At 41.5% G+C, this 14,072-nt stretch overlaps 1 protein-coding gene across 1 annotated transcript; it reads left to right on the top strand.

The window, feature by feature from the left end:
• Window positions 1-37: 37 nt before the first annotated feature.
• LOC113080017 (mucin-2-like) lies at window positions 38-12,000 on the top strand. The gene is made up of 5 exons (XM_026252259.1): window positions 38-4,210; window positions 4,731-4,792; window positions 7,781-7,899; window positions 8,050-8,406; window positions 10,837-12,000. The coding sequence occupies exons 1-5, from the start codon at window positions 299-301 to the stop codon at window positions 11,100-11,102; spliced, it is 4,716 nt and encodes a 1,571-aa protein (XP_026108044.1). The 5' UTR covers window positions 38-298; the 3' UTR covers window positions 11,103-12,000.
• The last annotated feature ends 2,072 nt before the right edge of the window (window positions 12,001-14,072 follow it).

The following is a 14,072-nucleotide window of genomic DNA, read 5'->3' as shown; positions in this document are numbered from 1 at the left end:
ACTTCCAACTACTGTCTCTTCAACAGAAACGACACAAACAACTGAACTTACAACTGAGATTACGACAAACTCTCCTCCTACTTCAACTACACTTCCAACTACTGTTTCTACAACAGAAACAACACAAACATCTGAGCCTACAACTGTAGTTACAACAAACTCACCTACAACTGCAACTACACTTCCAACTACTGTTTCTACAAAAGAAACGACAGAGACATCTGAACCTACAACTGTAGTTACGACAAACTCACCTACAACTGCAACTACACTTCCCACTACTGTCTCTTCTACAGAAATGACACAGACATCTGAACTTACAACTGTGGTTATGAGAAACTCACCTACAACTGCAACAACACTTCCAACTACTGTCTCTAATACAGAAACGATACAAGCAAATGAACCTACAACTGTGGTTACGACAAACTCTCCTCCTACATCGACTACACTTCCAACTACTGTTTCTACAACAGAAACGACACAAACATCTGAGCCTACAACTGTAGTTACGACAAACTCACCTACAACTGCAACTACACTTCCAACTACTGTTTCTACAAAAGAAACGACAGAGACATCTGAACCTACAACTGTAGTTACTACAAACTCACCTACAACTGCAACTACACTTCCCACTACTGTCTCTTCTACAGAAATGACACAGACATCTGAACTTACAACTGTGGTTATGACAAACTCACCTACAACTGCAACAACACTTCCAACTACTGTCTCTTCAACAGAAACGATACAAGCAACTGAACCTACAACTGAGATTACGACAAACTCTCCTCCTACTTCAACTACACTTCCAACTACTGTCTCATCCACAGAAACGAAACAGACCTCTGAACTTACATCTGAGATTACGACAAACTCTCCTACTACTGCAACTACACTTCCAACTACTGTTTCTACAACAGAAACGACACAAACATCTGAGCCTACAACTGTAGTTACGACAAACTCACCTACAACTGCAACTACACTTCCAACTACTGTTTCTACAAAAGAAACGACAGAGACATCTGAACCTACAACTGTAGTTACGACAAACTCACCTACAACTGCAACTACACTTCCAACTACTGTCTCTTCAACAGAAACGACACAAACAATTGAACTTACAACTGAGATTACGACAAACTCTCCTCCTACTTCAACTACACTTCCAACTACTGTCTCTTCTACAGAAACGACACAAACATCTGAACCTACAACTGTAGTTATGACAAACTCACCTACAACTGCAGCAACACTTCCCACTACTGTCTCATCCACAGAAACGACACAGACATCTGAACTTACAACTGTTGTTATGACAAACTCACCTACAACGGCAACTACACTTCCAACTACTGTCTCTTCTACAGAAACGACACAAACATCTGAACCTACAACTGTAGTTATGACAAACTCACCTACAACTGCAGCAACACTTCCCACTACTGTCTCATCCACAGAAACGAAACAGACCTCTGAACTTACATCTGAGATTACGACAAACTCTCCTACTACTGCAACTACACTTCCAACTACTGTTTCTACAACAGAAACGACACAAACATCTGAGCCTACAACTGTAGTTACGACAAACTCACCTACAACTGCAACTACACTTCCAACTACTGTTTCTACAAAAGAAACGACAGAGACATCTGAACCTACAACTGTAGTTAAGACAAACTCACCTACAACTGCAACTACACTTCCAACTACTGTCTCTTCTACAGAAATGACACAGACATCTGAACCTACAACTGTGGTTATGACAAACTCACCTACAACTGCAACTACACTTCAAACTACTGTTTCTACAAAAGAAACGACAGAGACATCTGAACCTACAACTGTAGTTACAACAAACTCACCTACAACTGCAACTACACTTCCAACTACTGTCTATTCTACAGAAACAACACAAACATCTGAACCTACAACTGTAGTTATGACACACTCGCCAACAACTGCAACAACACTTCCAACTACTGTCTCTTCAACAGAAACGATACAAGCAACTGAACCTACAACTGTGGTTACGACAAACTCTCCTCCTACTTTAACTACACTTCCAACTACTGTTTCTACAACAGAAATGACACAAACATCTGAGCCTACAACTGTGGTTATGACAAACTCACCTACAACTGTAACAACAGTTCCAACTACTGTTTCTACAACAGAAACGACAGAGACATCTGAACCTGCAACTGTAGTTACAACAAATTCACCTACAACTGCAAGTACACTTCCAACTGCTGTTTCTACAAAAGAAGCGACAGAGATATCTGATCCTATCACTGTAGTTACGACAAACTCACCTACAACTGCAACTACACTCCCAACTACTGTCTCTTCTACAACAGAAACGATACAAACATCTGAGCCTACAATTGTAGTTACGACAAACTCACCTACAACTGCAACGACACATCCCACTTCTGTCTCTTCTACAGAAATGATACAGACATCTGAACCTACAACTGTGGTTACGACAAACTCACCTACAACTGCAACTACACTTCCAACTACTGTTTCTACAAAAGAAGCGACAGAGACATCTGATCCTATCACTGTAGTTACGACAAACTCACCTACAACTGCAACTACACTTCACACTTCTGTCTCTTCTACAGAAATGACACAGACATCTGAACCTACAACTGTGGTTACGACAAACTCACCTACAACTGCAACTACAGCTCCAACTACTGTCTCTTCTACAGAAATGACAAAGACATCTGAACCTACAACTGTGGTTACGACAAACTCACCTACAGAAATGACACAGACATCTGAACCTATAACTGTGGTAACGACAAACTCACCTACAACTGCAACTACACTTCCAACTACTGTCTCTTCAACAGAAACGACAGAGACATCTGAACCTATCACTGTAGTTACGACAAACTCACCTACAACTGCAACTACAGCTCCAACTACTGTCTCTTCTACAGAAATGACAAAGACATCTGAACCTACAACTGTGGTTACGACAAACTCACCTACAGAAATGACACAGACATCTGAACCTATAACTGTGGTAACGACAAACTCACCTACAACTGCAACTACACTTCCAACTACTGCCTCTTCTACAGAAACGACACAGACAACTAATCCTACAACTGTGGTTACAACAAACTCACCTACAACTGCAACTACACTTCCAACTACTGTTTCTACAGAAACAACACAGATATTTGAACCTACAACTGTGGTTGCGACAAACTCACCTACAACTGCAACTACACTTCCCACTATTGTTTCTACAAAAGAAACAACACAGACATCTGAACCTACAACTGTGGTAACAACAAACTCACCTACAACTGCAACTACACTTCCAACTACTGTCTCCTCTACAGAAATGACACAGACATCTGAACCTACAACTGTGGTAACAACAAACTCAGCTACAACTGCAACTACACTTCCAGCTACTGTCTCTTCTATAGCAACAACACAGACATCTGAACCTACAACTGTGGTTACGACAAATTCACCTACAACTGCATCTACACTTCCAACAACTGTGTCTTCTAAAGAAACAACACAGACATCTGAACCTATAACTGTGGTTACGACAAACTCACCTACAACTGCAACTACACTTCCAACTACTGTCTCTTCAACAGAAACAACACAAACAACTGAACCTACAACTGTGGTTACAACAAACTCACCTACAACTGCAACTACACTTCCAACTACTATCTATTCTACAGAAACAACACAGACATCTGAACCTACAACTGTAGTTAGGACAAACTCACCTACAACTGCAACAGAATCTACAACTGTGGTTACGACAAACTCACCTACAACTGCAACAACACTTCCAACTACTGTCTCTTCAACAGAAACGACACAAACATCTGAACGTACAACTGTAGTTACGACAAACTCTCCTACTAATGCAGCTACACTTCCAACTACTGCCTCTTCTACAGAAACGACACAAACAACTGAGCTTACAACTGTGGTTACGACAAACTCTCCTAGTACTGCAACTACACTTCCAACAACTGTTTCTTCAACAGAAACAACACAAACATTTGAACCTACAACTGTGACTCCAACTACCCCCAAAACAACCCAGTCAGTTCTTTTTAGTTTTTCCAGCGATGAAACTTTTGTGAATGATCTGTCAATTACCACTTCATCTGCATATATAAACAGAGAAAAAAGAGTCTTAAATGAGGTACGTTGCATAGCAAAATCCCAAGGTGTCATTTGCACTGCTAGCTAAATAGTAACATGCTCTTTACATTTGAATGTCTTAAGTATTTCATTCTGCACAATAGTGTACTAACTGTAACTAATTAATTTTACCAAACATAGTGAGTAATGTAAGTTATTTTAACTGCAATGCAAATCATGTTCATTTTTTATTTATGCCCTGGCTTAAATAATAATATATTGACTTAATAATTATTTACATTTTAGTGTCAAATTTTACTGCTAAATGATAATACATCAGTTAATTTCTGATCACACTTTCTTTTTCAGGTTTAGCTTACAATCCTGAAAAAAAAACATGTTGCCAAGTTGCAAAAGTTAGAAAATAAGTGAATAAATAATTGCTATAACAGAAAAAAAGATTGAAAATATTTGTAACAGTAACTTTATATTATTTTAAAACTGATGAATGAATATCGAATTTCTTCATGACACATTTTTTGCTGTAATTAACCTGACATTAATCAACCTGTTTTCCACAGCTGAAACCATTATTTATGACAAATTTCAACTCCTTCAATAGTCTGGTAGTTATTAAGTTCCGGTAAGTATTTCCTCCCTTTAAATATAAATACATTTTTGAAAGAAAAAAATTCTCTGGTTTAAAGGACAATCTAGACAGCTATTACTACATGTTTTTTTCTTTATTGTACATGTAATAAATAATAATTTAAGATTTCCAAACATTCCTATGGGATCATCAAGACAGAGGCAACTAAGGCTAAATCCTAATCCTATGCAACTATTTATTTTGATATAGCCAACGTGAAGGGTTTTCCGGTTCTTGGTGCTCGGCCTTCTCTCTCTCTTTCTCTCTCCCTCAGTCCGCAGTGCTGTGTGGGTCCGTGTAGTCCATGCGTAGTGAGGGCTAGCAGTCACACACTGCTGTCTGGGGAAAGTAACAGAGATACTGTATGTTAGACGAGTCTTTGGAGACGTCTCTCACCTCTGTGTTCGTCGGTGCGGCTTATAAAGCCAGAGCTTGATGGAGCGCAAGTGTGATCGCTCAGCCCGTAACGAGCAGGTGATGGTGTGCCTACACCATTTCCAGTGCGACGCTGATGAGAGCTCGGGACACGTGTCACCCCCCCCCAAGCGTCATCCTGTCCCTGTGGAGAAGTGGGGAGATTGGGGGAGGGCGGGGAGCCTGACAAACGTGCGAAAGCTGACCATATCTTTGAGAGACCAGCGGCGTTCATGTTGGCTGTCCCCGCCCAGTGTTGTATGGTGAAGTGGAAGTCCTGGAGAGCGAGGAACGACTGAGTCACCCTGGCAATTGTGTCTTTCTCTCGGGCCATCCCCTGTAGAGGGGCGTGGTCAGTGATCAGGGTAAACTGGTGGCCGAGGAGGTAATAGTGGAGCACCAGGACTTCCCACTTGACGGCCAATACCTCCTTCTCGACGGTCCCGTACTGTCGATCCGCTGAGATCAGCTTTCAGCTGATATAGATTACCGGGTGGTCCTCGCCGTCGAGGACCTGGGAAAGGATGGCTCCCAACCTAGTATCGGATGCATCAGTTTGCAACAGGAAGGGGCAATTGATGTCGGGGGCTCTGAGCACGGGCTCCGACTTGAGGGCTGCTTTTAGCCACTGGAACATGCTCTCCGTCTCCGGGTTCCACGGGACCTTCTCTGGTTGCCCCTTCCTGGTCAGGTCTGTCAGGGGAGAGGCTAAGGAGGAGAAGTTAGGATAAAGCAGCTGTAATATACTGCCAAGCCCAAAGAGGCCATTACCTGTGTCTTTGTGGCAACCTTCTTCTCCTGGGGTCGGATGAGGCTGCGGCCCACTTGGTAGCCCAGGTACTTGGCTTCGGTGAGGGCCAGGTGACACTTACAGGGGTTGGTGGTCAGCCCAGCCAGGCAGAGTTCCAACAGCACCTTCCGCAGTTGCTCCAGGTGGTCCTCCCAAGTCTCTGGGTGGATGACGACGTTGTCTAGGTAGGCAGCCATGTAGGCTTGGAGGGGCCGCAAAAGCATCTCCTTTACCTCTTCTTCGATTGTGTGTCACCGAGCCTCCAGAACATGACAGGGCCGCTGCTGGACGTTCACTCTGGGTGCTGTGCCGTTATTGTGCTTGAATACGTGGGTCGACCAGGCCATCCGTTTAGGGGGTGATATATGGTGGTTTGGAGGTGTTTGATCTGGAGGAGATTACAGGTGTCAGCCATCACCCAGGACATGAAGGGGGTGCCTTGGTCAGTCAGTATCTGGGATGGTAAGCCAACCCGACTACTCAGCAGGAACAGCTCCTGGGCGATAGATTTTGTGGTGGCCTTGTGGAGGGGGATGGCCTCAGGGTAGCAGCTGGCATAGTCCAGGATGACCAGGATGTGTTTGTGTCCGCGGGCGGACTTTGGCAGCGGCCCCACTAGGTCCATTCCGATCCGCTCGAAGGGCACCTCGATGATGGACAACAGAGTCATCGGGCTGGAGGGAGGTGTGCGTGGAGATGTCGGCCATGCGGAGGGCGGCAAGCTCGCGTTCCATTTCCCCTTGTCGCGAGGCCATGTACTCCATGATCTGTAGCTGGTGGATGCTCACCTCGGTGAGGTGCTTGAGCAGGTCTTCCATCTTTGGGGGAGGAGCGCCACCTGGGGAAACAGGAAGGGGATGTGAGCCAAACAACCAGAAAAAAAACAACTTGGGTCATGTACCTTTCACACGGCACATTCTGTGCCTAACACGTTTTTTTTTTTTAATGCATTTTGTACATAGAAACAGGGTATTCACTACTGTAAAGCAGTGTGAGTAGATTATGTTTTCCAAGCACAGCCGCGACTAATAATTTACATTACATTTAATCATTTAGTAGACGCTTTTATCCAAAGTGCTTACAAATGAGAACAATAGAAGCAATCAAACCAACAAGAGAACAACAACAATATACAAGTGCCATGAAAAGTCTCAGTTAGTCTAGCACAGGACCCGCAGCAATGTTTTTTTTTTCTTTTTAAAGAATATAATAGAAAAGAAAAGGTAAGTACTAGTATAAGTTGGTCAAGTGCTGGTGAAAAAAGATGAGTCTTTGGATGTTTTTTTGAAAATCGGATTGAATTGAGATTGGGAGGACATTCTACCAGCTGTGCACAGTCCAGGAAAATCCTCTTTCCGATGGAAACTTCATCTTGATTTCATAATAAATGTTAAATGTCAAAAGATCATGTTGTTATTTTCAAAACACATCCTGCTTTTACAGTATTTTCCACAATTCTTCAATTGATTTAGGCTTATATATCAGTTGCTTCTGTCTCTTCATGTAACACTATATGATGCTGAGATCAGATGTCTGCGTTGGCCATATACCATTGTTTGTTGGACTCTTTGTTTATACAAACTGCATCTTAATATTATTCCAAATTTGCAAAAAGAATGTTTGTAAATCCAAAATTGTTATTTTTACTAATTTATAAAGCAGAGAATCTACATGAATAACCACCTTAAAACACATGTATTACATACTATAGTGAGTTTTGTTTAAAGCATAATACCACTCTTTCTCTATAGTTCTTTATGACACTTTCTCTTTTGTAGTCCAGGGTCAATCATCACTGACATGAATGCGATTTTTGGAGAACAATTAGCCAATACAGAGGGCATTACAATGACTGTTTTGCAAGCCAAAGCCACTCTTAATATCACCAGTGTAACAGGTAAGTCAAACAAGCAAAATCATCAATATAATGTCATTCAAAACTATTAAGAATATGTTTTCTGTATTGCTTTGAACTGTTTTTAAACAGTATTTTTTAACTTTTTCTTTTCTTTCTAATTTCTACAACACATTGAAACACACACAACAGTGACAGAGGCGACCACCACCACCACCACACCCAGTACCACTACACCTATAACAAGACCTACCACAAGTACAATCACACCTAATACAAATACCGCCAGCCCTACAAACACAAACTTTCCCACGACTGCAACTTCACTTCCAACTACTGTCTCTAATACAGAAACAACACAAACAACTGAATCTACAACTGTAGTTACGACAAACTCTCCTAGTACTACAACAACATTTTCAACTACTGTCACTTCAACAGAAACGACACAAACATCTGAACCTACAACTGTGGGTTACGACAAACTCACCTACTACTGCAACAACACTTCCAACTACTGTCTCTTCAAAAGATACGACACAAACATCTGAACCTACAACTGTGGTTACAACAAACTCACCTACAACTGCAACTACACTTCCAACTACTATCTCTCCTACAGAAAAGACACAGACATCTGAGACTACACCTGAGATTACGACAAACTCTCCTACTACTGCAACTACAGCTCCAACTACTGTCTCTACAGCAGATACAACACAAACAACTGCACCTACAACTGTGAAACGACAAACTCTCCTACTACTGTAACTACGTTTCCAATTTCTGTCTCTACAACAGGAAACGACACAAACAACTGAACTACAACTGTGGTAACGACAAACTCTCCTACAACAGCAACTGCACTTCCAAGCACTGTCTCTTCAACAGAAACGACACAAACAACTAAAACTACCACTGGTAGTAACGACAAACTCTCCTCCTACTTCAACTACACTTCCAACTACTGCCTCTACAACGGGAAATGACACAAACAACTGAACCTACAACTGTAGTTAAGACAAAGTCACCTACAACAGCAACTACAGTTCCAACTACTGTTTCTACAACAGAAACACAAAACAACTGAACCTACAACTGAGATTACGACAAACTCACCTACTACTGCAACACACTTCCAACTACTGTCTCTACAACAGAAACGACACAAACAACTGAACCTACAACTGAGATTACGACAAACTCTCCTATACTGCAACTACACTTCCAACTACTGTCTCTTCAACAGAAACGACACAAACAACTGAACCTACAACTGAGATTACGACAAACTCACCTACTACTGCAACTACACTTCCAACTACTGTCTCTTCAACAGAAACGACACAAACAACTGAACCTACAACTGAGATTACGACAAACTCTCCTACTACTGCAACTACACTTCCAACTACTGTTTCTTCAACAGAAACGACACAAACAACTGAACCTACAACTGAGATTACGACAAACTCTCCTACTACTGCAACTACACTTCCAACTACTGTCTCTTCAACAGAAACGACACAAACAACTGAACCTACAACTTTGGTTACGACAAACTCTCCTACTACTGCAAAACACTTCCAACTACTGTCTCTACAACAGAAACGACACAAACAACTGAACCTACAACTGTAGTTACGACAAACTCTCCTACTACTGCAACTACACTTCCAACTACTGTCTCTTCAACAGAAACGACACAAACAACTGAACCTACAACTGAGATTACGACAAACTCTCCTACTACTGCAACTACACTTCCAACTACTGTCTTCAACAGAAACGACACAAACAACTGAACCTACAACTGAGATTACGACAAACTCTCCTACTACTGCAACTACACTTCCAACTACTGTCTCTTCAACAGAAACGACACAAACAACTGAACCTACAACTGAGATTACGACAAACTCTCCTACTACTGCAACTACACTTCCAACTACTGTTTCTTCAACAGAAACGACACAACAACTGAACCTACAACTGTAGTTACGACAAACTCTCCTACTACTGCAACTACACTTCCAACTACTGTTTCTTCAACAGAAACGACACAAACAACTGAACCTACAACTGAGATTACGACAAACTCTCCTACTACTGAAACTACACTCCCAACTACTGTTTCTTCAACAGAAAAACAACACAGACAACTGAACCTACAACTGAGATTACGACAAACTCTCCTACTACTGCAACTACACTTCCAACTACTGTTTCTACAACAGAAACGACACAAACAACTGAACCTACAACTGAGATTACGACAAACTCACCTACTACTGCAACAACACTTCCAACTACTGTCTCTACAACAGAAACGACACAAACAACTGAACCTACAACTGTAGTTACGACAAACTCACCTACTACTGCAACTACACTTCCAACTACTGTCTCTTCAACAGAAACAACAACGACAACTGAACCTACAACTGAGATTACGACAAACTCTCCTACTACTGCAACTACACTTCCAACTACTGTCTCTTCAACAGAAACGACACGACAACTGAACCTACAACTGAGATTACGACAAACTCTCCTACTACTGCAACTACACTTCCAACTACTGTTCTTCAACAGAAACGACACAGACAACTGAACCTACAACTGAGATTACGACAAACTCTCCTACTACTGCAACTACACTTCAAACTACTGTTTCTTCAACAGAAACGACACAACAACTGAACCTACAACTGAGTTACGAAAACTCTCCTACTACTGCAACTACACTTCCAACTACTGTTCTTCAACAGAAACGACACAGACAACTGAACCTACAACTGAGATTACAACAAAACTCCTACTTCTGAAACTACACTCCAACTACTGTTTCTTCAACAGAAACGACACAGACAACTGAACCTACAACTGAGATTACGACAAACTCTCCTACTACTGCAACTACACTTCCAACTACTGTTTCTCAACAGAAACGACACAAACAACTGACCTACAACTGAGATTACGACAAAACTCACCTACTACTGCAACAATGCTTCCAACTACTCTCTCTACAACAGAATCTACAAAAAACAACTGAACCTACAACTGTAGTTACAACAAACTCACCTGACTACTGCAACTACACTTCCAAACTACTGTCTCTTTCAACAGAAACAACAAAGACTTCTGAACCTACAACTGAGATTACCGACAAACTCTTCCTTCCTACTGCAACTACACTTCCAACTACTATCTCTTCAAACAGAAACGACAACGACAACTGAACCTACAACTGAGATTACGACCCAAACTCTCCTCTTACTTCAACTACACTTCCAACTACTGTTCTCTTCAACAGAAACGACACAGACAACTGAACCTACAACTGATATTACGACAAACTCTCCTACTACTGCAACTACACTTCCAACTACTGTCTCTTCAACAGAAAACGACACAAACAACTGAACCTACAACTGTAGTTACAACAAACTTTCCTACTACTTCCAACTAAACTTCCAACTACTGTTTCTTCAACAGAAACGACACAAACAACTGAACCTACATCTGTAGTTACAACAAACTCTCCTACTACTGAAACTACACTTCCAACTACTGTTTCTTCAACAGGAAACAACACAGACAACTGCACCTACAACTGAGATTACGACAAACTCTAATACTACTGCAACTACACTTCCAACTACTGTATCTTCAACAGAAACGACACAGACAACTGAACCTACAACTGTAGTTACGACAGATTCTCCTACTACTTCAACTAAACTTCCAACTACTGTATCTTCAACAGAAACGACACAGACAACTGAACCTACAACTGTGGTTACAACAGATTCTCCTACTACTTCAACTACACTTCCAACCACTGTCTCTTCACCAGAAACGACACAAACAATTGAGCCTACAACTGCGGTTACGACAAACTCACCTTCAACTGCAACTACTCTTCCGATTAGTGTTTCTTCAACAGAAACAACACAGACAACTGAACCTACAACTGAGATTACTTACAAACTCTCCTCCTACTGCAACTACACTTCCAACCACTGTCTCTACAACAGAAATTACACAGACAATCTGAACCTACAACTGACATTACGACAAACTCTCCTCTTACTTCAACTACGCTTCCTACTTCTGTTTCTTCAACAGAAATGACACAAACAACTGAAACCACAACTGAGATCACAACAAACTCTCAGACTACTTCAACTACACTTCCAACCACTGTCTCTACAACAGAACGACACCAAACAACTGAACATACAACTGAGATTACGAAAAACTCTCCTACAGCTGCAACAACGCTTCCAACTACTGTTTCTTCAACAGAAACAACACAAACAACTGAATTTACTACTGAGAATACGACAAACTCTCCTACTACTGCAACTACACTTCCAACTACTATCACTTCAACAGAAACGACAAAAACAACTGAACCTACAACTGAAATTACGACAAACTCTCCTACTACTGCCAACTACACTTCCAACTACTGTTTCTTCAACAGAAACAACACAGAGAACTGCACCTACAACTGTAGTTACGACAATTCTCCTACTACTTCAACTACACTTCCCAACTACTGGTCTCTTCAGCAGAGAACGACGCAAACATCTGAACCCACAACTGTGGTTACGACAAAACTCACCTACCCCTGCAACTACACTTCCAACTACTGTTTCTTCAACAGAAACGACACAGACAACTGCAGCTACAACTGAGATCACGACAAACTCTCCTACTACTGCAACTACACTTCCAACTACTGTTTCTACAACAGAAACAACACAGACAACTGCACCTACAACTGAGATTACGACAAACTCTCCTACTACTGCAACTACACTTCCAACTACTCTCTCTTCAACAGAAACGATACAAACAACTGAACCTACAACTGTGGTTACGACAAACTCTCCTACTACTGCAACTACACTTCCAACTACTCTCTCTTCAACAGAAACGACAAAAACAACTGAACTACAACTGAAATTACGACAAACTCTCCTACTACTGCAACTACACTTCCAACTACTGTTTCTTCAACAGAAACAACACAGAGAACTGCACCTACAACTGTAGTTACGACAAATTCTCCTACTACTTCAACTACACTTCCAACTACTGGTCTCTTCAGGCAAAAACAACGCAAACATCTGAACCCACAACTGTGGTTACGACAAACTCACCTACCCCTGCAACTACACTTCCAACTACTGTTTCTTCAACAGAAACGACACAGACAACTGCAGCTACAACTGAGATCACGACAAACTCTCCTACTACTGCAACTACACTTCCAACTACTGTTTCTACAACAGAAACAACACAGACAACTGCACCTACAACTGAGATTACGACAAACTCTCCTACTACTGCAACTACACTTCCAACTACTCTCTCTTCAACAGAAACGATACAAACAACTGAACCTACAACTGTGGTTACGACAAACTCTCCTACAACTTCAACCACACTCCAACTACTCTCTCTACAACAGAACGACACAAACAACTGAACCTTACAACTGAGATTACGAAAAACTCTCCTGCAACTGCAACAACGCTTACAACTACTGTTTCTTCAACAGAAACAAACACAAACAACTGAATTTACTACTGAGAATACGACAAACTCTCCTACTACTTCAACTACACTTCCAACTACTATTTCTTCAACAGAACGACACAGACATCTGAACCTACAACTGAGATTACGACAAACTCTCCTATTACTGCAACTACACTTCCAACCACTGTCTCTACAACAGAAACGACACAGACAACTGAACCTTCAACTGAGATTACGAAAAACTCTCCTGCACCTGCAAACAACACTTACAACTACTGTTTCTCAACAGAAACAACACAAACAACTGAATTTACTACTGAGATACGACAAACCTCTCCTACTACTGCAACATATACTTCCAACTACTATCACTTCAACGGAAATCGACATAAAACAACTGAACCTACAACTGAAATTACGACAAACTCTCCTACTACTTCAACTACACTTCCAACAACTGTTTCTACCACAGAAACGACACAAACATCTGAACCTACAACTGCGGGTTCCAACAACCCCCCAAACAACCCAGTCAGTTCTTTTTAGTTTTTCCAGCGATGAAACTTTTGTGAATGATCTGTCAAATCCCCACGCATCTGGCATATACAACAGAGAAAGAAAGAGTCTTAGATGAGGTACGTTGCATAGCAAAATCC

This window comes from Carassius auratus, unplaced genomic scaffold (assembly GCF_003368295.1).
Source record: "Carassius auratus strain Wakin unplaced genomic scaffold, ASM336829v1 scaf_tig00030055, whole genome shotgun sequence".
Classification (NCBI taxonomy): Eukaryota; Metazoa; Chordata; class Actinopteri; order Cypriniformes; family Cyprinidae; genus Carassius; species Carassius auratus.
The sequence above is the reverse complement of the archived record's forward strand: the minus strand, read 5'-3'. Positions and strand labels throughout refer to the sequence as shown.